Here is a 24,742-nt window from a genome sequence, read left to right as displayed (position 1 = left end):
CCAGGACAGAGCTATCATCCTCCTGGTCTGCAGGAGTCCAAAATCTATCAAAGTCCTCTACTTTGAGTTACCAATAAAATTAACTGGAAAAATACCTAAAACACATAATTTTGCTTGACGTGGGACCTCAACTTCAACAATTTCTGTTATCGTCTGAACAACACTCTCCCAGTATTTTTGTAGCTTCGGAGTTCGGACAGTCCCATACACAATGAAATAGAGTACCCTTTCCAACAAAGCATTTACTACAGGTATCAGGAATATTAGGGGACCAACGATTCAGTGTAACAGGGGTGATATAAGTTCTCATCAGCCACTTATATTGTATTAGCCTCATTCTTGTATTAATGGATTGTTTTTGGGCTTTTTCACATGCCTCCTCCCAATCAGCTTCATCTATGTCCCCTTGAACATCTACTCTCCATGCCTCTAACCTGTTGATAGTGGATTCCTTATCATATGACATCAGATCTGTGTAGAAGAAAGAAACATGCTTCCTTCCCTCTGGGGGCAGAAGTGTGAGATTTTCGATATGAGACAATAATGGTTCAGACATTATATCTTTATGTTTTGTTAGTATGAAGTGTCTCAGCTGCAGGTATTTGTAGAAATGTTTTTGAGGAATATGATATTTCTGGCATAACTGTTCAAATGTAAGAAGTTTACCCTTCACATAAAGGTCTCCTATATTCTGCACACCTCTGTCTGCCCAGATTCTGAAAGCACCATCTGCCCTCCCTGCCCTGAAGAGCGTGTTACCCCATATGGGGGAGAGGCGAGAAATGGGAGGAGTATCCCCAATATGTTGATGTGCTTTGAACCAGATGTCAATGGTATTCTTGAGGAAAGGGTTCTCTGTTGATTTTTTCAATTGTTTTGGGTCTGCCGAGTATAAGTACAGCTTTAATGGAAGGTTTGGTACAGATGTCTGCTCAATATCCGTCCAGGCTGGAGAAGCCTCTTTTGAAAAATAAAACATTGCAGAACGTAACTGAGCCGACCAGTAATACAACTTAAAATTCGGAAGTCGAAGTCCACCCCTTTCATAAGGCAGGTACAGTAGTCCAAGTCTTAATCTCGATTTCTTGTTATTCCAAATGAATTTACTAAGGATACTATTAAGCTCGGTAAAAAAAGATTTTGGAAGTGGGAGAGGGAGCGATTGAAATAAATATAAAAATTTGGGTAATATATTCATCTTAAAGCAGCTACGAGCAACTTTTTCGATTGTTATTAAACAGTATAAATTTAATATCAGTGCATCACATCTTACCTCTAATAGTCGACGAGACCAACGCAGAGTAGTCTCGCTTGAACCCCGAGTGAATCGGCCAGTGTAGTCTGTCTGTGGCCAGGGAAGATCAGGAAGTGAAATGAAACGGTTTGCAGCAGCCACTTCGGCCATAACCACAAAATAACTTCCAAAAAACCTGTTAGAATATAACGAGAGATGTTCGCGAGAGTCTGCATGGCGTTCACATTGTTTATGCTGCGTTGCTAGGCAGCGCAAACGGCGAGGCAGGCAGCTGCGTTTCACTTCCGGGTTTCACTTCCGCGTAGCCGGGCCGGCGGTAAGGAGAGAGAGAGAGAGAGCCCCCTGTTGACGCGAGTTTAGACAGACACAGACTTAATAATCATCCAAGGGAGCAATCTCTGACACACACGGCTTTGGTCTCATCGACTATTAGAGGTAAGATGTGATGCATTGATATTAAATTTATACTGTTTAATAACAATCGAAAAAGTTGCTCGTAGCTGCTTTAATCATGTTAATACGGCCAATCATTGATATGGGCATTGTCATCCATCTATCCAATGTTTCTTTCACTTTGCTCACCAGTGGGTCATAGTTTGTTGGGACGATTGTTTTAATTTCAGGGGTAATTCTGACACCAAGATAGGTAAATCCTTCCTTTGCATTAATAAATTGAGTTTGTATGACTGGGTTCAATCTTTCTTCTTTATTCAAAAATAGTATCGATGATTTTGAGTTGTTAATTTCATAACCAGAGAAGCGCCCAAATAATTCAATTTGTTGCATTAAGGTTGGGACACTGGTAGATAACTTTGTCAAGAAAAGAATCACATCATCAGCATATAAAGATATTCTGTGTTCCCGTTCACCCAACCGGATGCCCGACAGGCTTGTCTGCGCTCTTATAGCCATAGCCAAGGGTTCTATTGCTAAAATTAACAGTATCGGTGAAAAAGGACATCCCTGGTGGGTAGACCGCTCCAAAACAACTGGTTCAGAAACTATATTATTTGTGAGGATGTTGGCTATTGGATTTGTATATAAGATCTGAATCCATTTAAGGAAGTTGTTTCCAAATCCGAATCTAGGTAAGACATTAAATAAATATGGCCATTCTATACGATCAAAAGCCTGGCGAGCATCCAGTGATAGTACAGCTGTATCCTTAGCATCAGCTTTTTCATGAATAATGTTAAGAACTCTTCTAATATTATGGAATCCTTGGCGTTTTTGCACAAAACCATTTTGATCATCATGAATCAGATGTGGAATATAACGATATAACCTCCTAGCTAGGGCTTTACAGAGTATTTTTGTGTCTGATCCAAGCAGGCTTATTGGCCTAAATGATGAACACTCTGTAGGCGGTTTGCCTGGTTTCAGCAACAGTGTTATCATTGCCTGTCTTAAAGAAGGTGGAAGAGTTCCGTTTTTATAGGATTCATTGTACATATTTAAGAGTGGGACTAGTAATTTTTCTTTAAATGCCTTATAAAATTCAATTGGTAGGCCGTCAGGCCCGGGCGCCTTACCACTGTTAGTATTTTGAATAGACTGTGATATTTCTTCGATTGTTAAACCACCATCCAACTCATTTTTTGCATCTTCTGTCAACATTTGGAATTGAAACTGATCAAGAAATGCGTCACGTTCTGCTGAAGTTTGGGAGTATTCTGAGCTATATAAATGTTCATAAAATTCTCTAAAACGATTATTAATTTCCAATGGGTCTACTGTTAGACTTCCAGAAGAAGTCATTATACCGTTAATTGCTCTATCAGATTGCATTTTTTTAATTCTCCATGCCAAAAGTTTCCCAGCTTTCTCTCCTTGATCGTAAAAAGATTGTTTCAGCCATATTAAAGTTTTTGCAGCTTTATCTGCAGATAACTTATTATATTTGGCTCTCAGAAGAAGTAGGTCCCTTTCTTTTGTTGGGTCATCTCTTCTGTTTGTATCTACCTCAAGCAATTTGATTTCTTTTTCCAAATTTTCCATCTCTATTTTTTGTTGTTTGGCCTTGGAGCTCGTGTAACTGATTATTTCTCCTCTAATATATGCTTTGAATGCTTCCCATCTTATACTGGCACTAGTTTGATCAGTATTCAATTCAAAATAGATATCTATTTTAGTTTTCATAAATGTAACAAACTCTGTGTTTTGTAGCCATCTCACTTGAAATCGCCATGTAGGGGGACTGTGAATAAACTTTTCTATATAAATATTTAATGAGATGGCAGCGTGGTTGCTTATTACTATGCTATTATACCAGCAACCTTTGATCTTGGACAGAAGTTCCCTAGATACAAGAAAATAATCGATACGAGAGCGGGATTTACTTAAACCTGAGTAACAAGAGTACTCTATTTTGTTAGGGTTCTGTTCTCTCCACACTTCAACCAAATTTATATCCACAATATATTGTTTTAGTGAATTCCTAGTTTTTGCCTTAGACGTGTCACAGCCTGTAGAACGATCCATGGTTGGATTTAAAGTGCAATTAAAGTCTCCTCCTATAATATAAGAGCCTCGTAAAGTGGATAAAGTAAGGAAAAGATCTTCAAAAAATGTAGGGTTGTCTTCATTCGGGCCGTATACACTGACTAAATTAAGTGTGAGAGAGAGAATGTTACCTTGGGTGATAACATACCTTGATGCATATATCACTTGACCAGACCATCTATTTTGTACCCGTCTAATATCCGAGATTGTCAGATGGGTTTCTTGAAGAAAAACTACCTTTGACTTAAGCTGTTTAATTCTGTTCATAACCCGTTTCAATTTGGTTAATTTCCCTAGTCCCCTAACATTCCAACTTGTGACCTTTATATTTTGGATGTTTGGTTGTTCCATATACTATAGTACATATCAATTCTGTAGAAAAAAATAGTAAAAGTTGTTACTACTACATTGAGTGCATGACGTACATAAACAAAAATAAAAATACACATAGTTACACATATACACATTGAACACTTAAGTCCCCTCCCCCCCACCCTTACTCAAGAAAAAAAGGGCTTGTGCTGATCCACTCTAAAGGGGAGCAGCAAAACTGTTCGAGCCCGACTCAACAGGCAACCAATGGTGTTGACCCTGTCAACCACGCACTTACTATATTTAAAGCCTATGTTCAACCCGTAAATATAAGAAAAAGAGAAAGGGAGAAAAAATTAAGCTACAGGAATGTATCGCCCATTATAAATGTTCATTCAAGAACACGCAGTCCCATTTCAGTAATAGAAAAATAATAATAATAAAATAAACATATATATATATATACATACATAATATAATCGTGATAACAACAATTTCAAGCTATTATACCATTTTCTTTCAAAAATAAAATATTCTATATGTTTATAATGTTCCTTCAGGCCCATGTAGACAGTCCGTGTAGTTAGCTTGAGAGAGAGAAAAAAAAAAAAAAAAAGAAGAAATTGCAGCATAAGCTGTTGTCAATCTCTCTCCATTAGCCTGTCTCTTCAAGAATAAAGTAGGCTGTTATTATGGCAGTTCTAATGAAAAATAAAGTCAATGGAGATCGAGAGAGGAAGATCAATGTATATATAAAAGTAGAAAAATAATATGTCTCGTGGGACTCATCAAAGTGGACGTACACAACCTGCAGCAAACACTATCAGTTGGCATTCATTTGACGAAGCTCATCTTCCCCCTAGTGGTGGTGGCTCGCCCCCTCCTCTCTCCGCCGATGGCCCGCCTCCCCCTCTCTCTGGTGGTGGTGACCTGGCTCCACGGTGGAAATCCTCCCCCTCTCTCGGTGTAGAAAACACGCGTAGCTTCCCGTTGTGGAGAACCCTCATCTTGCATGGATTGATCTGGAATCCGCGGAAAGTTCCTTTTTTCGATAAACACTCTTCTGGCCGTGTCAAACTCACGTCATTGTCGCATAGTCTCAGCCGAGAGGTCCTGGGCAAAGGAGAGCTTGTTTCCCTCATGTGTGATGTCACGCTGTTTAGTGGAGCGGAAAACAAGCTCCCGGTCTTGAAACTTCAGGAATCGAATGAGAACCGCTCTGTGCTGGTTCGGTTTCGGCGGAGCTAGAGTTCGGTGAACTCTCTCTAGGATGAATGGCTCGTCGGCAGTGCCCCGTTCCAGCCAGCGCGGTAGCATATCCTGTACATACCCCAGCAGTGGTCGATTTCCCTCCGCTCCCTCTCGGAGACCAAATAACCGCAGATTTTTCCTTCGACCCCGGTTCTCCAAGTCTTCGGCTTTGGTTTCCAAATAGGCGATGCGTTTCAGAGCGCTGGAAAGTTCCGCCTGGGCCTTATCCAAGTGCTCTTCCGCTATCATTATCCGAGTTTCAGCCTCTCCCACCCGTTTGGTATTGTCAGCGACCTCACGTTTCACCTCTAACATGTTGGTTTCCAAAACGGCAATAAAGCCGGCCATCTCACCCATACGTTTATCGATATTATCCAGTTTGTGTCCAAAGCCGCCAAACTCTGAGCTAAGTGACTTTAGCTCCGTTAGCACTGCTGCTAGGTCTGCCATGTTAGCTTCCTCGCCTGGCTCTGTTGGTGAAGTGTTATCGTGTTTTAATGCCTGTGAGGCTCGATTTCGGGTGAATATATCGTAGTCGTTGATCGTTTTATCTTGTTTTTTTGCCATTCCAGGTCACTTGGTCGTGTTGTTTTGGGTTTTAAAGCAATTTAGCGCGAAGCTGTGCAGAGCTTCCAAGTTAAGCTGCCATCTTGGTTCGTGGCTCTCTAGCGCCCCGTGTCTTCACTACTTAAGAGTAAAACTTTTGACTGCAAGTGGTTGTTTTGCAAGTAAACTGGACTTTGTGGAGGAAACAAACAGAATCCAGGCTCTATAGCTGCTAGCTGATAGCTAGCTAGCTGTACCAAGCTTCTACCAGGCCAATTACCACCAAGGCTGGGCTTCAGCAGTAGCCTACCCCCAGCAGACCAGCTACCTCCAGCTACCAGGCCCAGGCAGCCATCCATCCACCAGCTACCTCCAGCCACCAGGCCCAGGTAGCCTACCATCACCTGCTACCTCCAGCCACCAGGCCCAGGTAGCCTACCACCACCTGCTACCTTCAGGTTGCCTACCATCACCTGCTACCTCCAGCCACCAGGCCCATGTAGCCATCCACCACCTGGTACCTCTAGCCAGGTTAGTCAAAATGCTGCCTAAAGGGCCTAAAAACAATGTGACTATCAGCGAAGTGAAAGATGATGTTGAAGAGTTGAGGAAATCTGTAGACTTTATGTCTGATAAGATGGACTCCATCGTTGAACAGCAGAAAACCTTGTTGAAGCTGGTGGGGGAGGTGTGTGCATTGAAAGAGCAGGCCCGTAAAAGAGATGCCAAGATTGCTTTTCTTGAAAGCCGTGTTGCTGATCTTGAACAATACACCCACATGAACGACCTGATTGTGAGTGGACTGGATACCACTCACAGATCCTATGCGGAGTGTAACCACCACGGAGGAAGCTGGCGCGGGGAATCGCGAGGCTGAACAATCTTCACTGGAGAACCAGGTAGTGGATTTCTTTGAGAGCAAGGACATGACCATCAACAGCAGTGACATTGAAGCATGTCATCTGCTGCCACGCAAGGATAAGAAGCTGAAACCAGCAATCATCATTCGCTTTGCAAACAGGAAAAAACAAGGTAACCCTGCTTAAACAGGGGAGAAAGCTTAAAGGTAGTAATGTTTACATGAATGACCACCTGTCAAAGAAGAATGCTGATATTGCTGCAAAAGCACGATAGCTACGTAAGCAGAGCAAAATCCAATCTACGTGGACCAACAACTGTAAGGTCTTCATTAAGCTCAATGGCCAGACACCTGAAGAGGAGAAGGTACTGCTCATCCGGGAGCTCAGCGACCTGGACATGTACCAATGACCAATTTGAGAACTGAACCGCTGCATCCAATCTGTCTGTCCAATAACACATGTAGCAAATAACTCTCTATATCCTCATGTCATTAAACCTTCCAGGAAAGGGACTCAATATTGGTCACTTGAATATTTGCAGTTTAAAGGAGAAAATTGTTGATCTTTCCATATTGCTTCATAGTAACAATATACACATTATGGCTATCTCTGAAACTCATCTGGACACGTCTATTAATAACTTGGAAGTTGATATCCATGATTACAGTATTTATAGATTAGACAGAAACAGAAGTGGAGGTGGTGTGGCCATTTACATTCGAAGTCATATACCAGTTAAAGCTAGAAATGATCTGGGGAATTCATCTCTTGAATCAATATGGCTACAAGTCCACTTGCCTAATGTTAAACCACTGCTAGTTGGATGCTGTTATAGACCACCTAGCTCTAAGGTCCAATATCTTGAAGATATATGTGATATGCTCCAGAGAGTTGTTGATGAAGATAAAGAGATATTTTTCCTTGGTGATTTGAACATTGACTGGTTATCCAAAAAACATTATTTGAAAAAAAGAATAATAGACTTGATGAATGTATCTAATCTAATCTGACACAGATGGTGAAATCGTCCACTAGGGTATCAAGTACTATATCTGGGACTTCATCTACATGTTTAGATCCCAACGTTCATGAGCTGTGCTCCAAGGCTGTTTCATTTCCAGTAGGATTCAGTGACCATAATATGGTTGCGATCGTAAGAAAAACCAAAGTATCTAAATCAGGTACCAAAGTCCTATATCAGAGAATGTATAAGTCTTTTAATGAGGAGGCCTTTATCAATTGCATAAAAGAAATCAATTGGGAACAACTGCGTGCAATTGAGGATACGGATGCTGCATTGACCGTGTTCATAGATAATCTTCTTGAAGTGATAAATATACATGCCCCACTAAGAAAGTTTACAGTACGAGGTTATTCCGCTCCTTGGATTGATGATGAATTAAGAAAGACTATGACTCAAAGAGACAATTTAAAGTTGAAAGCTACAAAAGATAGTCAAAGATAGCTAGTCAAAGATCCAACTGACTGGATCAATTATAGAAAAATTATTTCCAAAACAAAATGTCTGAGTATAGGAATAATGGAAAGAAAATATGGAATATTTTTAATAATATACTAGGAAGATCAAAAGGTAACACCCCTTCATTTATTGAAGCTGGTGGTGATTTTATCACAAAACCTTTAGAAATTGCCAATTACTTCAATGATTTCTTTATTCAAAAGGTGACTAATCTAAGGAGCAAAATTAATAACTTGAGAGATGATATGTCTGTCAATTTGATCAAAGAAAATATTATGAAAGATAAGACATGTATATTTGAGCTGAAACCAGTCTCCTTAGAAGAAGTCAAAAAACTATTGAGGCTGGCGAAAAACAACACACAATTTGGTCTTGATAATCTTGATGGGAAGCTCATTAGAATAATGGCGGAGCATATTGCAGCACCGGTTTGGCACATTTTCAACTGCAGCCTTAGGCAAGGTGTCTTCCCTGAATCATGGAAAGCGGCCAAAATTATTCCTTTAATAAAAAATGGTATGAATGCTTTTAGTGGGTCTAACAGTAGGCCAATTAGCATCCTTCCCATACTTAGTAAAATACTGGAAAGGATAGTGTTTGATCAAATGTTACAGTACTTTTCCTTGCATGGTCTAGATTCCATCCATCAGCATGCATATAAAAAAGGCCACTCAACAGGTATGGCACTATCGCAGATGACAGATGCATGGCGTAGTCATATTGATGACAAAAAAATTGTAGGTGCAGTTCTCCTTGATTTCAGCACTGCGTTTGACGTAATTGATCATGGACTTCTATTGAAAAAACTATGTGCGTATGGTTTCTGTGAAAACGCAATTCATTGGTTTGAAAGTTATCTAACACAGAAAACAGAATGTCTATTTCAATGGTAGTTTTTCCACCACTAGTAAATTAGAATGTGGGGTCCCACAAGGGAGTTGCTTAGGTCCATTACTGTATTCTATATTTACCAATGATCTTCCATTAGCACTGAAAAAAGCTTAAATGACTATGTATGCTGATGATTCCACCCTTTACACAGCCTCTAATAACATTGAAGAACTAAACAGTGTTTTGCAAAGCAAACTTGCTCTTGTATCTAAATGGGTGGAACACAATAAATTAGTACTTAATGTAGCTAAAACAAAATGTATAGTTTTTGGTTCTAGCCATACATTAAGTAAAGCGTTTAAATTATCCCTTGAGATGAAGAAGGTAGCGCTGGAACAAGTCTCCTATGTGAAATTACTAGGTCTAACCCTTGATGAAAAGCTGTCCTGGTCTGCTCATGTCGACAATGTAGTAGCAAAAATGGGGAGAGCTGTATCTGTTATCAAGAGATGTGCCTACTTATTGAATGATCCCTCTAGAGCACAGGTAATTCAAGCATTGGTGCTATCTCACTTAGACTACTGTTCGATGGTATGGTCTAGTGCAACTAAGGAAGACATTCATAAGTTACAAAATGTTCAAAACAGAGCTGCTCGCCTTGTTCTGAAATGCCCTTACAAAGCTAATGTTAATGTTATGCATAGCAAGCTTCAGTGGTTAAAGGTTGGGGATAGGCTTTCTTATAATCTTCTCTCCTTTTTTCATAAAATTTGTATACAGGCCAAGCCTACATCTTTATACTCTAGGATCTGTCATATTGAAGATATTCATGATTATTCAACAAGACAAGTGTCTAGGACAGTGGTTCCCAACCTTTTCCAACTCAGGGCCCACTTTTATGTCTCAAAAATGTTCGCGGCCCACCTCCGAGCCCATAAATACAAAGGCCATATAATGCGTTCTCAGAGCACTTTTTTATTGAAAATTGAACATAAAGGACTGAACTGAATACAGGAGAAACATGTTGGAAGCTCCACAGTCACTAACACAGCACCTGTAACATGTTGCAACACCTTCAGTATTACAGTTTTCAAGGAGCTGTCCACACACACACACACACACATACACACACACACGCACGCACACACACACACACACACACACACACACACACACACACACACACACACACACACACCAATCATTCAAGGAGCTGTCCATCAGCACCACACAGATGTCAGAAATGACAAGCAAGGGGCTGTCTGTAACAGGCTAATTAACACATGATTAATAAATAACGGTATCCTTCAACAATGGAAAAATGCATTCTCATAACAATTTGACATCCATTATCAGATCCAAACAAAATCCAAATATCAGAAGAAAGCCCATTAAATCGATAGGGTTACAAATAAACACAAACCCAATATAAAGATGATGTAAAGATGAAACTTCAATTCAAGCAAAAGCAATAACATCAAAGAAACAAAAATCATACTTTTTCAAGTATGATTTTTCAAAATCTTTCAAAAAAAAATTGAAAAAAAAATTTTTTTTTTTTTTTTTTTTCAAAAATCATACTTTTTTGGAAATGATTTGGCGGCCCACTTGCAATACCTTCGCGGCCCACCAGGGGGCCGCGGACCACAGGTTGGGAATCACTGGTCTAGGAGATTACTTGTATTGCCTTCCACAAATTTAATATCTACTCAAAAATCTGTTATGTACTGTATAGAGCCACTGCATTATGGAACAAGCTGTCTGATAGTATGAGACACACCCAGTCTGTTCAAAAAACATCTTAAAAAGAGTCTATTGATTGAACATTGGTTCATGTGAATCTGAATTTGGTGTCGGTGTTCGTATATATATATATTTTTTTTTATGTTTATCTGTAAACTGTTTTCATCAAAAGCAACCATAGTTGGGTTGTGGTTATATTTTAAGAAAGCTTACATAGCATTACCTCATTTTTTTCATGATTTAAGTTGTACAAACTGTATTTGAATAATCGTATCCATCAAATGTATGTCATTTTTTTTTTACTTTTATGTTGTGGACCCCAGGAAGAATAGCTGCTTCCATGTATGGCAGCTAATGGGGATCTAAATAAACAATAAACAATAAACAATAAACACTGTTGCTGTGTGGCACAGTGTGGAACAAGACTTAAGTATCCCATGCAGGTACAATGGTCGATCAAATTTGCAGGGAGGTGGTGTTTCTCCTCGGACTAGGTCACATGATCATAAACCGGATAATCCTCTCAGTCTGAAGTTGTCCGCTATTCTCACATCCTAAAGTAACTAGTAACTAGTAACTAGCCTATTTAAATTTCAGTCATTGAAATTGAGTTATTAAATTTGAAAAGTAATTAGATTACTAGTTCCTACAAAAAGCAGCGGAATCCCAACACTGCTAAGGACTAGTGGCTGAAACCAGAGCTGCAGGAACAAGACCTTGCAAACAAGCTGCTTTCTCTCGCGAGATCTAAAATCGTGCGAGGTTTGGTTTGTGAAAACAAACAATAGCGCCCCCAACTGGCAATGTCAGGTTAGCAGGAACAAGACTGGACAAGACTTCCTTCACAGAGACAGAGCTTGCTTACTCTGCTTGTCACATGGCAATAAAAATGTCAATTTGTGGTTCCAGAACAAGTGGCTTCTGTTTGGTCGGATTTAAATTCACTTGCAACCTTAATTACATTATTTGGAGGAACGTCTTCTGGAAAGAGCAGTAGAGAATTGCACTGAGTTTTGGTCTGATTTACACACATAGAACTGTGTATGTATTCTATAGTATATTTCACAAAACACATGCAAGGTCACATTATGTTAGAAGCAAAGAATACAAGGAAGAGTTTGTGTCGCACTGTGATTTACCTCGGAAGTCCTCCTAAGTCCAGCTCAGAGGAGATATAAGGCCCAGGACGTAGAATCACCCACAGTCCCAACTCAGCAGCAAGGTTGATAAAGGCCCTGAAACCAAGATGGAGAACGCAATCCATAAACATCTTCTATCTGTAAGAAACACATTTAGCCTCACAGTCACACCCTTGGAAATGCACCCGGAGATAATTTTCTTCGCTTTTGAAATAAGTCTGAACTAGGGATGTAACAATATAGTTTTACCGAGATATCGTAATATGATAGCGAGCAACCACGATTATCGTACCATAAGCTTTCCCTGTAATACCGTGCCTGCCCGCAATATGTTGCACAATGGCAGTGGTGGGCCTAATGGTTAGAGAAGCGAGCTTGTGACCGGAAGGTCGTCGGTTCAATCCCTGGGACTCGCAGGATAAATCTGGGTGGGGAAAGTGAAAAAGCAGTGCTTGCCCCTCCCTCATTACCACCACTGTGGTGCCCTTGAGCAAGGCCCTTAACCCCAACCGTGGAGCTGATCAGTGGCCAGGAGATCAGGCTGTGGTTGTCCTGGGCAGCTTCCAGGGGTGAATGTGTGTGTGTGTGTGTGTGTGTGTGTGTGTGTGTGTGTGTGTGTGTGTGTGTGTGTGTGTGTGTGTGTGTGTGTGTGTGTGTGTGTGTGTGAACAGGGGACCCCTGAAAAAGAGAGCAATGCTCTCAGTGAGACTTCCCCTGTATAAATAAAGGGAACAATATGCACGGAGCCGCACGCCACTACAAATAAGTTCATAATTGAGGAAACTTGTGTAAATGTTCTCATATTAGTTACAGTTTGAGTTCAATAAAGCAATATTTCTCTTGAAAGCAAAATACTTGTTTCTTTGTTTCTTTGTTTTCGATGGGCCATAGAGACAGTCCGCATGTCTGGGAACGCCCACAAAATGTTAAACGGCTGGCGCGCGAGTGGGGTAAAACCGCCGATATATCTCATGGGCTGACTCACCAAAAGACGGTGCTGCGGCTCTAAACTACATGTTTGGGGGTTCTAGAGCAGAACACAAGACGTCTGCTCAGATGTGCGTTTACTGCGGTGGTTAAATCCCCGATCGTGTCTGCCTGGGCTGGGCTATCAGCTAAATTCTAACTTTGCTGAATGGATAGAACGGGGGAATTTACCCCACCCTGACCACGCCCCCAGCAAGGCTGAGCCAGCTAACCCAGCGTCTAGTGTGGGCGTTCCTAGAGCCTGTATGGGCGTTCCCGGACTGTCTCTATAGTATGTTTAATTTAAAAGAGTGGTCAAATGAATACCGTGAAATACTGTATAGATCAGGGGTTCCCAAACTTTTTTGGCTCGTGACCCTACTTTGACGTTACAAAAATCTAGGGACCCGAAACATTCAAATTCCGGTACACCAACGATAATGTCATCAGTGACATCGTCAGTGATGTCACATAGTATTGCTTCTTTTCCCCCGCAGAATTCTGACTTTAATCTGAGAATTCTGACTTTAATATAAAAACTAACTTTTTTCTCAAAATTCTGACAGTAACTCGGAATTCTGACTTTAATCTCAGAATTCTGACTTTATTCTCAGAATCCTGATTTAATCTCAAAGATTTTCATAAAAAAAAGAAGAAAAAAAGAGTCACGACACTCACAATGTTGATTGAGGCTATGGTCCATTGATGGAAGCCTTTGCAGTATATAGTGACATAAAAGCCCTTTTCCCACATGCGTACCGAAAAATTACCTGTAAGTCAATATCGGACATTTCCCTGAATTTCCCTTCACACCTCAGCGTTCGCATGTGGGAATCTCAGTCGTCAAATAGCCGGCATGTTGAGGGGTGGGGGGGGGGGGGGGGCCTGGGGCCTGTGCTGCCAGTCAGAAAAAAACAACAAACATGGAGCCGGCGTCCACTCTTTTGATAATATTGCTGACGCGCTTTTTCCTCAAACGTAGACAGCGACGCAGACAAATTAAGGCGAAAATGGAAAGGGATATACGTGCGAACAGAAACAGATTCATGTTCGCAGTCTTCTCCGCTCAACATCGTGCAGAATATGAAGATAGACTAAACCGGGGACAGATGATGACAGTGTTATGTACCTCTGCGCTGCTGCGTGAGACTAGAGCCGTCTGGAAGCGAGAGAGACCAGGAGGGAATTTATTTTGGGAAGATGCTCTGAACAATTTTGACGACGTGGAATGGAAGCGTCATTTTCGCATGTCCCGGGGTATGTTCGACTACGTGCTGAGTCTGGTCCGACCCGCACTAACACGCAAGATCACCCGGTGGCGAAAACCACTGGAAGCGCGTTTGCGACTGGCAATAGTCCTTTGGTGGTACGCAACACCAGGGGAATATCGAACAATCAGCTGTGTATTTGGTGTTGGACTGTCTACTGTGTGCAACCTGGTCCGCGAAGCCCACTGATAGCGGAAAATGACTGGTCCCCTTTCTCACCTGTCTGCCTATCGCGGCATACCGCTCTTCTGACTGGATCGAAACTGGTGAAATGTCGGGGACGACGGGGTCGCGCTTATACCGGCACGGCGCCTTTCTCACATGCAGGCATTACCATTACCATAAGGGCGCAGACGAAAAATTGACGTTTTTATGGACGTTTGGATGATTTTTAGCCATATTTAGATGAATATCTAATTTTAAATTAACATTAGGATTATACTGTAGTGATGTAATTATTCAGTATTTTTCCTTTTCTCACTCACTTGGTGACCTGCTCTCCCTTTAGGTCATTTTATAATTACACTACAACAGACAGCAACACAGGCAGAAACACTGAACTTATTATTATTATTATTATTATCACTTCGAAACACAGTGCAAAACTTGTCATCTCAACACAAAAATAAAATAACAATAACCGTATACGATTATAGCAGCAGCCAATGACAGTGAGTGCAGTACAGAGTCCAGGTCTGTCTGTCTCTCAGGCAGGGATAGCGGAATGCATCTGAACTTGGGGGGGCCGGGGGGCGTGTCGGGGGGGCGTGATTTCTAACCCCACATAGGATAAGCAATAACCACGCCCTGTGGCGCTGGGATTGGCCAGGAGCATTGAAGCTTGGGACTAAAGCACCTGGGGTTTTTCATCTTTTAAAATAAAGATGTTTAAAAAACTATTGCTTGTTACATTTTCAGCGCTGTACCTTTTCTCTGGGTAAGAATTGAGCTTGAAATTAACGATATGATACATTATATTATATGAGCTATGAACGTGAACACAACACTGTTTATATTGTTGCATGTTTTTGTACATTGTGTACATTGTGTAGATTACAATTATTATACTTATTATTATTATTATTACTATGCTAAGGAAGGTAGGTGACCATAATTCCTTTCAATGTCCGCGCTCGAAATCGGTGTCTGTTCTCAAGAGCTATTCAGTTGGTTCATGAAATCGCTGGGCTGCGTGCCCTCCAGTGTTGCTCCTGGCCAATCCCGGCGCCACAGGGCGTGGTTATTGCTTATCCTATGTGGGGTTAGAAATCACGCGTCGGGGGGGCGTGTCCCCCCGTCGGGGGGGCGTGCCCCCCCCCCCACACACACACACACGTCTGTGAACCACCATCATTGATTATTATTATTATCATCATATAAAGATTTTGGTCGTTTGAAGCCAGATTCATATAGGAATATCTCATTTTAAATTAACATTAGGATTAGACGGTTGTGATGTCAGTATTCAGTCTTAACAATCATATATTTGCTCCTTTTCTCACTCACTCCTATGTCACCACCTGCTCTCACTGCAGGGTTTGAGATTCAACTTTTTTTTATCACCAGCCAATATGGCTGCTAGATTTTAAAGTTACGAGCCAATTAATTTCAACTAGCCAAAATGTTTTTCTTGAAATAAACCAGAATATGAGGGCGACTGGGTTTTACAGCAGGGCTATTCAACTAAATTGTTCAGGGGGCCACATTGTCAGAAACCTAAGGGACCGGGGGCCGGACCGTTCCCCGAGCCAGTACACTTGACACAATGCGCCACCATATTTTTGCAGCCGCGCTGGAACTATTATTAAGTAGGGGGTGCTGTAAGGAATGGAATCTCGGCAGCGCCGAAGAAAATTTTATGTTTTTTGGACTTTTATCCATATTTAGAAGAATATTTAATTTTAAATTAACATTAGGATTATACTGTTGTGATGTCATTATTCAGTATCTTCTCCTTTTCTATTATTAGTATTAGTATTAATATTAAATACTGAGTATCTCATGAAAAACTATTAATATTGCATCTTTTGTGTTTAGCTCCGTCTCACAGCAGGCCCGGCTCCAGAACCAAATTACAGAGGGGGCCTGCCCCTAGCTTGGGGGGGCCAAGGGGGGTCCGGGGGGATTCTCCCCCGGAAGAAGATTTTGTACATTTTAAAGTAAAATTCGTCAAACTGGTGCATTTGAGAGCAAAAGGAAGAGGCTAAATCTATGAGGAACTACACACATCTCTAATGTGTTGTGACTTTACAAATAGGCCTAAACAATTAATATTAAATGTATTTACACATTGTGCACAAATTGCATTCATTGTGACAAATTTACAATAGTTAATTAATATCCAGCCAGAATCATTGCAAATGGAGGTTCAAAGTAACAGTTAGCAATAGCATTCAGTTAATCAATGCCTAATGACAGCCAGATTCCGTTTTAAACTTTAAAACAGAAAAACGGAAAAACGTTTTTAGCACACACACAAAAAAAAAAAAAAAATGAATGGGGGGGCCAGTTTAGGGAATGGGGGGGCCCGGCCCGGTCAGGCCCCCCTCCAACGCCGGGCCTGTCTCACAGCATTGTAACATTGTAGTGCAGCAAGAAAGGAAAACTACTGTAAACATTTGAACCACATTTCTTGTTTAGAACCTATAGCTAGCAACATCGCCATCTCCTGAAAAACATTAATATTGCACCTTTCTTGTGGCTACATCACAGCATCTACTGAAAAACATTTATAGTGGATCTGACTTGTTTAGTTCACTTTAGATTCACATCACATCTGAAAAACAACCAGTCGAGTGTAATAAGTAAATGAGGTTTAATTGTAAAAAAAAAAAAAAAAAAAAAAAAAAAAAAAAAAAAATTGGGGGGGGGAACTGAAAAGTACCCGGGCCGCGGCCCGGGTGGCCCGGGCGGTTCCGCGATCCCTGCTCTCAGGTGTAATAATCCCACAATGATCACGGCTTTAACAAGTGTCACAGGCTGTGTAAACAGTGTAAAGTGGGCTCTCTGTAACTTGATCCCTGGGTCTGTCTGTCTCAGGTGTAATAATCCCACAACGATCACGGCTTTAACAAGCATCACAGGCTGTGTAAACAGTGTAAAGTGGGCTCTAAGCGTCAGGGGCAGTTGCCCCCTCAGATTAAAAAAAAAAAAAAAAAAAAATTTTTAGGGGGACCAAATTTTAAGGGGGACAAAATGTCCCCATGTCCCCCTTGTTCCGGCGCCAGTGGGCATTACACCACGTTCCGGTCATTTTGCGGTACAAAGCGCATGTGGGAAAAGGGCTTAAGTAACTACCGTAAATTCCGGACTATAAGGCGCACCGGTGTATAAGCCGCACCTGCAGAGTTGACTGTTTTTTACATATATAAGCCGCACCGGACTATAAGCCGCGGGTGTTTTGATGTTTAATTACCATATGTAAGGGTTCGTGCACAGAGGGGATTGTCGGGAAAGAGATGGCTGTTTGGGGAAGCTCCCATTTATTAACATTTCAACAAAACAAGTTGCATATTTGCATAACGTATTCAAGTGTTACCATTTAGTGCAATAGTAGCTACAGAACATGTACTGTGCTGTGTAAATTTAGGGGTCCTTGGCATGAAAAAGGTTGAAAACCACTGATCTACATTATAGCCTACAGTAGTACCATAACAAAAAACAAAGCTTACAGCGCTTGACGAGGCAATATCAATGGCTAAATTAAATGTGTTTTTTTTTAAGTGCAAAATAAAGTGCCTGTAACACGACAGTAAGCGCGTAAGCCTAAAGTTGCAGTAACACGGCTGCTTAAAATATACGGTAATCAGCCTACCAGAAAAGTCATTAATCCTCGTCTTCATCTTTTAGGCTAAGGTGCAGTACACGGCTGTAACCAGAAAAGTCAAGTCATTAATCCTCATCTTCGTCTTCTTCCTGCGTACTAAAACCACCAAAGTCCTCATCTTCAGTGTCGGAAACGAACAGGCTCAGGGTGGCTTCATCAGCCACTCTCCTCTCTCCTTCGTTGTCGCTCTCAAAACCAACAAACTCCTCTTCGTCACTGTCGGAATCGAACAGCCTCTGAAGGCCCTCAGCTGTGGCGGCGTCCTCCTCTTCATCACGCAGCAGTCCAGCCTTTCGGAACCCGTTGGTGATCGTGGATGTTTTGACACTCCTCCACGCTGTCAGGATCCACTGGCAAACTTGAGCCTTCAGTCGGATCTGAACGGCACCTCGGCCGTCTGCTCTCTGTGTCAACACCCTGATGCCAAGGTTACGTGCTGCTGCTCGATTTCCTTCTTTCCTTCTTCTTCTCGCCGCCATCGTCGTAACACAGCCAGTTCTCCATCTTTTGAAGCATGATGTTAGATTACAACGAGCTAGTTGTGTGGCTTAGCCTTCCAAAATGTTGCCGTTAGTTTTTTAGAATGTAATACATAGAATTGGGAATGTTACATTCAATTTCATTCAGACTGTCTTTCAGGCTCAATCGCTGCCATTTTCCCCCCGGAGCGAGGGAGGAGGGAGGGTGTTTTACCGTAGTGGCTGAGAGAGCGTAGTGGCACAGTGCTCCAATCAGGTCGCGAGGCACATTTTTTGCAACATCATCCAATCAGGGTCTCGCTCTCGTAATGTCTGTCTTGCTCTCGTTCTGCCTCATACCAACATCCATAGATTTTGGAGGTTCCCGAGTGGCCGTTTGCTGAAAAAATCCATAGATAAGCCGCACCGTTATATAAGCCGCAGGGGCCAAAAAAGCCCAAAAAACGGGAAAAAAGCCGCGGCTTATAGTCCGGAATTTACGGTACTTACGGTACTTTACTGTAACTTAACTACATTTTTCAGTAACTAGTAATCTAACTAATTACTTTTTCAAATTCAGTAACTCAGTTACAGTTACTAAAATAGTAACTGGGCTAGTTACTAGTTACTTTAGGACATGAAAATAACGGACAACTTCAGAGGATTACCCAGTTTCTGATGCTCAGACCTAGTCCTAGTCCAGCTGCAGCCAGAGCCCCAGAGGCTAATGACCTTGATAGGCTATAAGCCTCCCCAATAAGTGAATGTTCAATACCACACTGTGGCACAGCAACACTAACATAATGGCCCCTATTCTCCCACACGCCTTCGGCGCTAAAACGGGCCTTAAACGCAAAAAAACGTGCCTTGCGCCTGCTTCGGGAAGATATCAATATGGCTTTACGCTGCCAAATGCGCTTTAGGCTGAATGGGCGTGGCGCAGTCCCAGAATGGGCGTGTCAGCCTTAAATCTCGGCGTAATGATATCTTCCCACCTGGCGTAAATTTAGCGCTTTGCGCTTTTGAAAACCAGGCCTATTCAGTGCGCCAGTTGCAAGGAGCGCTCTTCTGCCTCTCCCCTGTCACCCTTCTCTGTCTCTCTCTGAAACCAGGCCTATTCAGTGCGCCAGTGCTCTTCTGCCTCTTCTCTGTCACCCTTCTCTCTCTCTCTCTGACTCCCTCGCTTAGACAGGCACAAGACACTTCCCATATAGGAAAAATAAGTTGTAAGTTGCCTGGCATGTCCCAGCATGCATTGTGCTTCTCCATTTCGCTACTAAATAGCAACCAAATGAGGCGAAATAGATATAAAAGGTTGATCTAAATTAATGTGTAATGGTAACACAACCTGCAATTGTACACATTTCAATATTGGACCAAATGAAACATCGAAATGAATACACCACCCTATGTGAAACATATATGTCCTCCTGGGCCTATATATATCTCTTGTGGATTTAACGTGATTTAGATAAGTGACAGCGGAACGCGCTGCGGAATGCGCTTCTACTGTCATGTGCTATACTGTGATGTCCGCTCCAATAACTTGGCCCTACTTCACATTTAGTTTTACAATAAAAACACATTTATGCAATGACTTTACATAATGTAGGGTATATTTATGTGCATCATTCTACCTGCAGCAGGGGAGAGAAAACGATATCTTTCTGGACAAACTTTCACCAATATAAAATTAATCTCATCATATAGGGATAGGCTATATTTTTCTAGCTGATGCCTTTAGAACATTCTTTTCACTTTGATCTTGCTATAGTGTAGCTTATTTACATGCTTGCAGTATTTAAACTGCAGTTAGATTGGTTTGAGAAGCATAATAATATGGAATAATAGCCTATATATGGAGACAGACAGACTGGATGAAGGGAGGGGGGGGCAGAGCGCTGGCTTTTGTCTGGTTTTGCTGGACCACTGGAATTGGAGCTTAAAAGGCAAGCGTGCGATTCGTTTATTGCACTTATCCAATGAGCATGACGGTGCATAATTTTACGCTTAAAAGGCGTGGTTGTAATGGTTTAGGCTGCGTGTAGCGCCAAGACCAAGATATCAAGTGCGCTGGTCCACGCCCACTGCGCCAGGCGCTCGGTGTAGAAACTAGGCCGATGCAATGATAGGGGCCAATGTGTGCATTAATAAGACAATCAAAGCAGGCTTTTAAAAGTAACGCAAAAGTTACTTTCCCTAGTAACTAATTACTTTGAAGTAACTGGTAACTTTAAAGTAATTAAATTACCTTTTGAGAGAAGTAACTAGTAACTGTAACTAATTACCAATTTTCAGTAACTTGCCCAACACTGGTAATGTCACATAATGCAACACTGTTTGGATGTCACCTGCAATTACCACTCATCACCATAGGTGTCACCCAAGAGAACAAAACTGAAATCTAAGGGTTAGGGTTAACTAAAAATAACAATAATTATTTAAAAAAAAAAGCAAATTGCAAGTGACCCTAATCATCTTCAATAGTATTAAATTGTGTGTAGTGTTGTTGTTTTTTTTCTTCAGGCGACCCTATTGGAATTCCAGGCGACCCCACTTAGCATCGTGACCCTAAGGTTGGGAACCACTGGTCGATATTCTGGGAGATAACGTACCGTATCGTACGATGAAATGTCATATTGTTACATACATCCCTAGTCTGAACAACAGCCACATCTCATTGTTTGAGGAGTGTGAAGTCTGCATGGCAACGGCAGTAGCAAACGGAGGCGCCACATCTCTCCTCTGCACTTATCGTCTCTGTGTGGTTGATTGCTTGATAATAAGTTGCTGTGTTGTTGTGGAAATGCCACTGTTGTCAGGTGGGCCGCTGGGCCTCTGCCTTCTCCCCTGAGCACTGCAGCTCAAGGTGTGTGTGTATAGACCAATTTCACAGCAAACGTTTTGAGGTGGTAAAGCAAGAAGTAAAGCAGGTGTAACCAATAGCATTAATGACGCTTCCATTCCATGTAGGTGTTCCAGTGCCGCAGGGCCCTCATTAATGTTATTGGTGACACCTGCTGTGAAATGGACCTATTGCTGAATTTGGTTTAATGTTGCTAATGTAAGTGACGTTTCTCAGTAGGTAGAAGATCACTTCATCATCATCATCAGTAAAGTATGAAACAGTATTCTACATGGGATTATAGTAAGTTAATTTCAACGAAAAACAATGCTGATTTGTTTTGCACATGATCACACACATAGCCGAAAACTGTAAACAGTTAATGATGGTGTTAATGACGAGTTATGTCATTTGTACATGAGAATGACATAACTGGTCCACAACTTAAACTCAAATCAACTCTCAATAAATGTCAAACTAAATAAATCCCTGCAAAACTGTGACAGTTTTTAGATATGTATGAGATCATGTGCAAAATAAAATAGGCATTGTTTTCCGGTGAAGTTCTCAATTCACAATTCTGCACACATCATCATATGTGGCTGTCATTGAACTTGTATTTATTATTATGACATCATATCGTGGCTGTATTGAATCATGAAGCCCATATTGTATTGCATTGAATCGTATCATCCGATCCCGAATAGAAACAGTTGTGTCCTTACTCTAAATCCAGCTGTGTGTGGAAGTGGAAAGCCCCCCTCTCTGGCTGGTGAAGACTCCATGGCACATATCTGCAGGGATGCAGGGGGCTTCTTCTTAGCACTCAACCAGTGGCCATGCTTGTGATATACATAGATCAGGGTTTTTCCTTTGGGGGGGTGACTATGCATGATCAATAAGCCTGATTGATCAGGCTTACTGTTGTACGTTTGACTTTTGGGTTATTGTATAATAGTCTGGGTTCTCCTGAATACAAATATATCAGTCATTGTCAGAAAATACAGAGCACCCGTGTTACCTCCGACTTGGACGGGAGTCCAAACAGGCACAATAGACCCTTTTCACGGCCGCCATTTTGTGTCTCAAAGGCAGGAAGTAACACAGGTGTACCAAAAGACTAATTAGGGTTTCCAACTTCAAGTCCAGGGCCGTTTCTCAATAAGCGTTCTTGTGTGTTCTTGCGTTCTTGTGTCCCTGTGAAACGTCATCAGTCGCAGCCCAAGTACTGTTCCAATACAAAGTTCACATTTCACCAAGAACGCTTAAAATTCCCGGATGTGTTCTCGACACGCCCACTTTACCGAGGATGCTCTGGGTGGTGACTTGTGTCAACTTGGCAAGGCAGATATCCCAGCATGCATTTCGGCATAAGCAGAGGCAGAACGCAGCAGAGAAGACGCCATAAGCTCCGGGACGTTTTTTACAATTTAAAGTTTTATTTCATCACTAAATTAATTTCTGATGACTTTTGATGCCTACAAGCAGGGTAGTAGGTTTTAATAAGTGCCACTTTATGAACATTTATGGCGAAAAATGGCAAAAAGGTCCAGAGCACAATTGGCTGCATCTACATCAGCTGAGCTTTTTATTTGTGTAGTACTGCAGGCGGCCTCTGCGCTGGTATTGCGCAATACCCCCAAGAACGCATCGTCTCAAACTGCCAACAGGCGTCATGTGTGCTTGTGACCTCGCAAGTTCATTCTTCCAAGAACGACTAGCAAGAACGTTCTCCCCAAGAACACAAGAACAAGAATGCATTCTTGGTATTGAGAAACGGCCCATGTAGGTGTTCCAGTGCCAGGGCCCTAATTAGTGAGTTGGTTGCACCTGTGTTTACCCTGCCTTTTAGACACAAAATGGAGGCTATGAAATGGGTCTATAGGACTTGTCTGCGGGTGGAAAGCCGGATTAAGGGTATGTGTCCTGGTCCCTGCAGTGCACTAGTGCCTCCTCTGGTCGGTCGGGGCACTGGGGGGTATAGTATGCTCCTCCCACACGCTACGTCCTGCCAGTGAAACTCCTCGCTGTCAGGTGAAAAGAAGCGGCTGCTGATTACTGCACATGTATCGGAGGAAGCATGTGCTAGTAGTCTACACTCCCCAGATTGGCAGAGGGGGTGGAGCAACGACCGGGACAGCATGGGAATTGGCCAAGTACAATTGGAGAGAAAACAAGGGGGGGAATATATAGCAGCACCCCAAGTTTCAGACATAGCCATTTCAACATACAAATGTCAGACTTTAACTTTGAAATTCTTTCAATTGATTTTGAGTTAGTATGCAGTCAGGGTTGTCCTGAACTCAGTAGCCTATATCAGGTATTTGGGGGCATTTGGGGGTGGCTTGAGGGGCTCGCCAAAAATCCCTCTGCAAGAAAAACCCTGACCTCAACCAATGAGTAGAGGCAGCAGTCCTACGTAGTGAGGGTGTTGATGCCACAGGCCTTGACTTTCATCAGCCGGTCCCTCCAGTAGGCCCTGGGGATACGGAAATAGTGGAGGGATCCCCCCAGGACACGGAACGGCTCCCCCTCCAGGCTGAACTGGGACGAGTTGGCCCCCAGCCCCGCTCTCCTGCTCATCCTCCCTGCTGGCATGCTGCACACCAAATCAGGCCTCATGTCACACGCACATAATATAGCACAGCACACAGGCCATTGTGCTCGAATGCACCACATGACTGACAACATGCTTGACAGGAATTTGCAGATGTCTTATGTTCTTAAACCCAAACCCAAACAAAGGGGCAGCTGAATTAGAAATAGATAGACAACAACAGATGAGTGTAGCTCAGGCTATTTACTATATATTTTTCCAAAACCTCCTTGAACATCAATGTATTCTTATGGACGTATGTGTCTGTGGTGACATGTTGATATTATCATACACTTAAAAGTTATTTTTTACCTCCTGTTATATCACTATACTGTTTTCCTATAAATTCATTCATATACAGTAGGCTATTCATCATAACTTGTGTGGCTGTAATATAGTAAGTTTATATATAGGCTACGTAGACGTAGTTTGTCTCTCATCATGGTATGAATATACTGTAAATTTACTATAGGCCTATAGGACATAGGTTGCTGTAATATTTGCGTAGTACCTTCTAAACGTTTATTACTTTATGTAAGCTGCGAGACTCGAAACAAAGTAGCTCTAATGAAAGCAATTGAACTAGTCAGAACTTACCCGAGATATCTGTACATGATGAAGCCGGCGATGCTCAAACAGACAAATGCATATTGCCTTTTGTGCGCATTTCTCAGCCTCAGAACAACCATGGATGGGGTTTAAGATGCTTTCCAGTGTCATATAGTATAATGTCTCCTCGGTGGAGAGTAGGAACTGGAGGCACCATCTGAACAGACCAGGCAGATGAGCGCATGATGCTGGGCAGGGTAACGCACCGCCTCCTGGGTGTGCTGCTGTGCAGCCATGGAAATCAAGCACACATAT

At 42.0% G+C, this 24,742-nt stretch overlaps 1 protein-coding gene across 2 annotated transcripts in view; it reads right to left on the bottom strand.

Annotated features, from left to right (window-relative positions):
• The window catches only part of LOC310777095 (beta-galactosidase-1-like protein 2), a gene marked incomplete at its 5' end in the record, with an annotated part of 41,056 nt that extends 16,464 nt beyond the window's left edge, over positions 1 to 24,592 (bottom strand). The window contains 3 exons of one of the 2 annotated variants that reach the window (XM_083637360.1): positions 11,920 to 12,015; positions 22,008 to 22,076; positions 23,702 to 23,865. In XM_083637360.1, coding sequence (XP_083493486.1) covers positions 11,920 to 12,015; positions 22,008 to 22,076; positions 23,702 to 23,865 — 329 coding nt within the window. Of the gene's footprint in view, positions 1 to 11,919; positions 12,016 to 22,007; positions 22,077 to 23,701; positions 23,866 to 24,475 lie in introns of those variants that run through there. The other variant, XM_083637361.1, reaches the window with a different exon arrangement.
• Positions 24,593 to 24,742: the final 150 nt, after the last annotated feature.

The sequence above is a fragment of the Poromitra crassiceps genome, assembly GCF_964638095.1.
Source record: "Poromitra crassiceps genome assembly, chromosome: 1".
NCBI lineage: Eukaryota > Metazoa > Chordata > Actinopteri > Beryciformes > Melamphaidae > Poromitra > Poromitra crassiceps.
The sequence above is the reverse complement of the archived record's forward strand: the minus strand, read 5'-3'. Positions and strand labels throughout refer to the sequence as shown.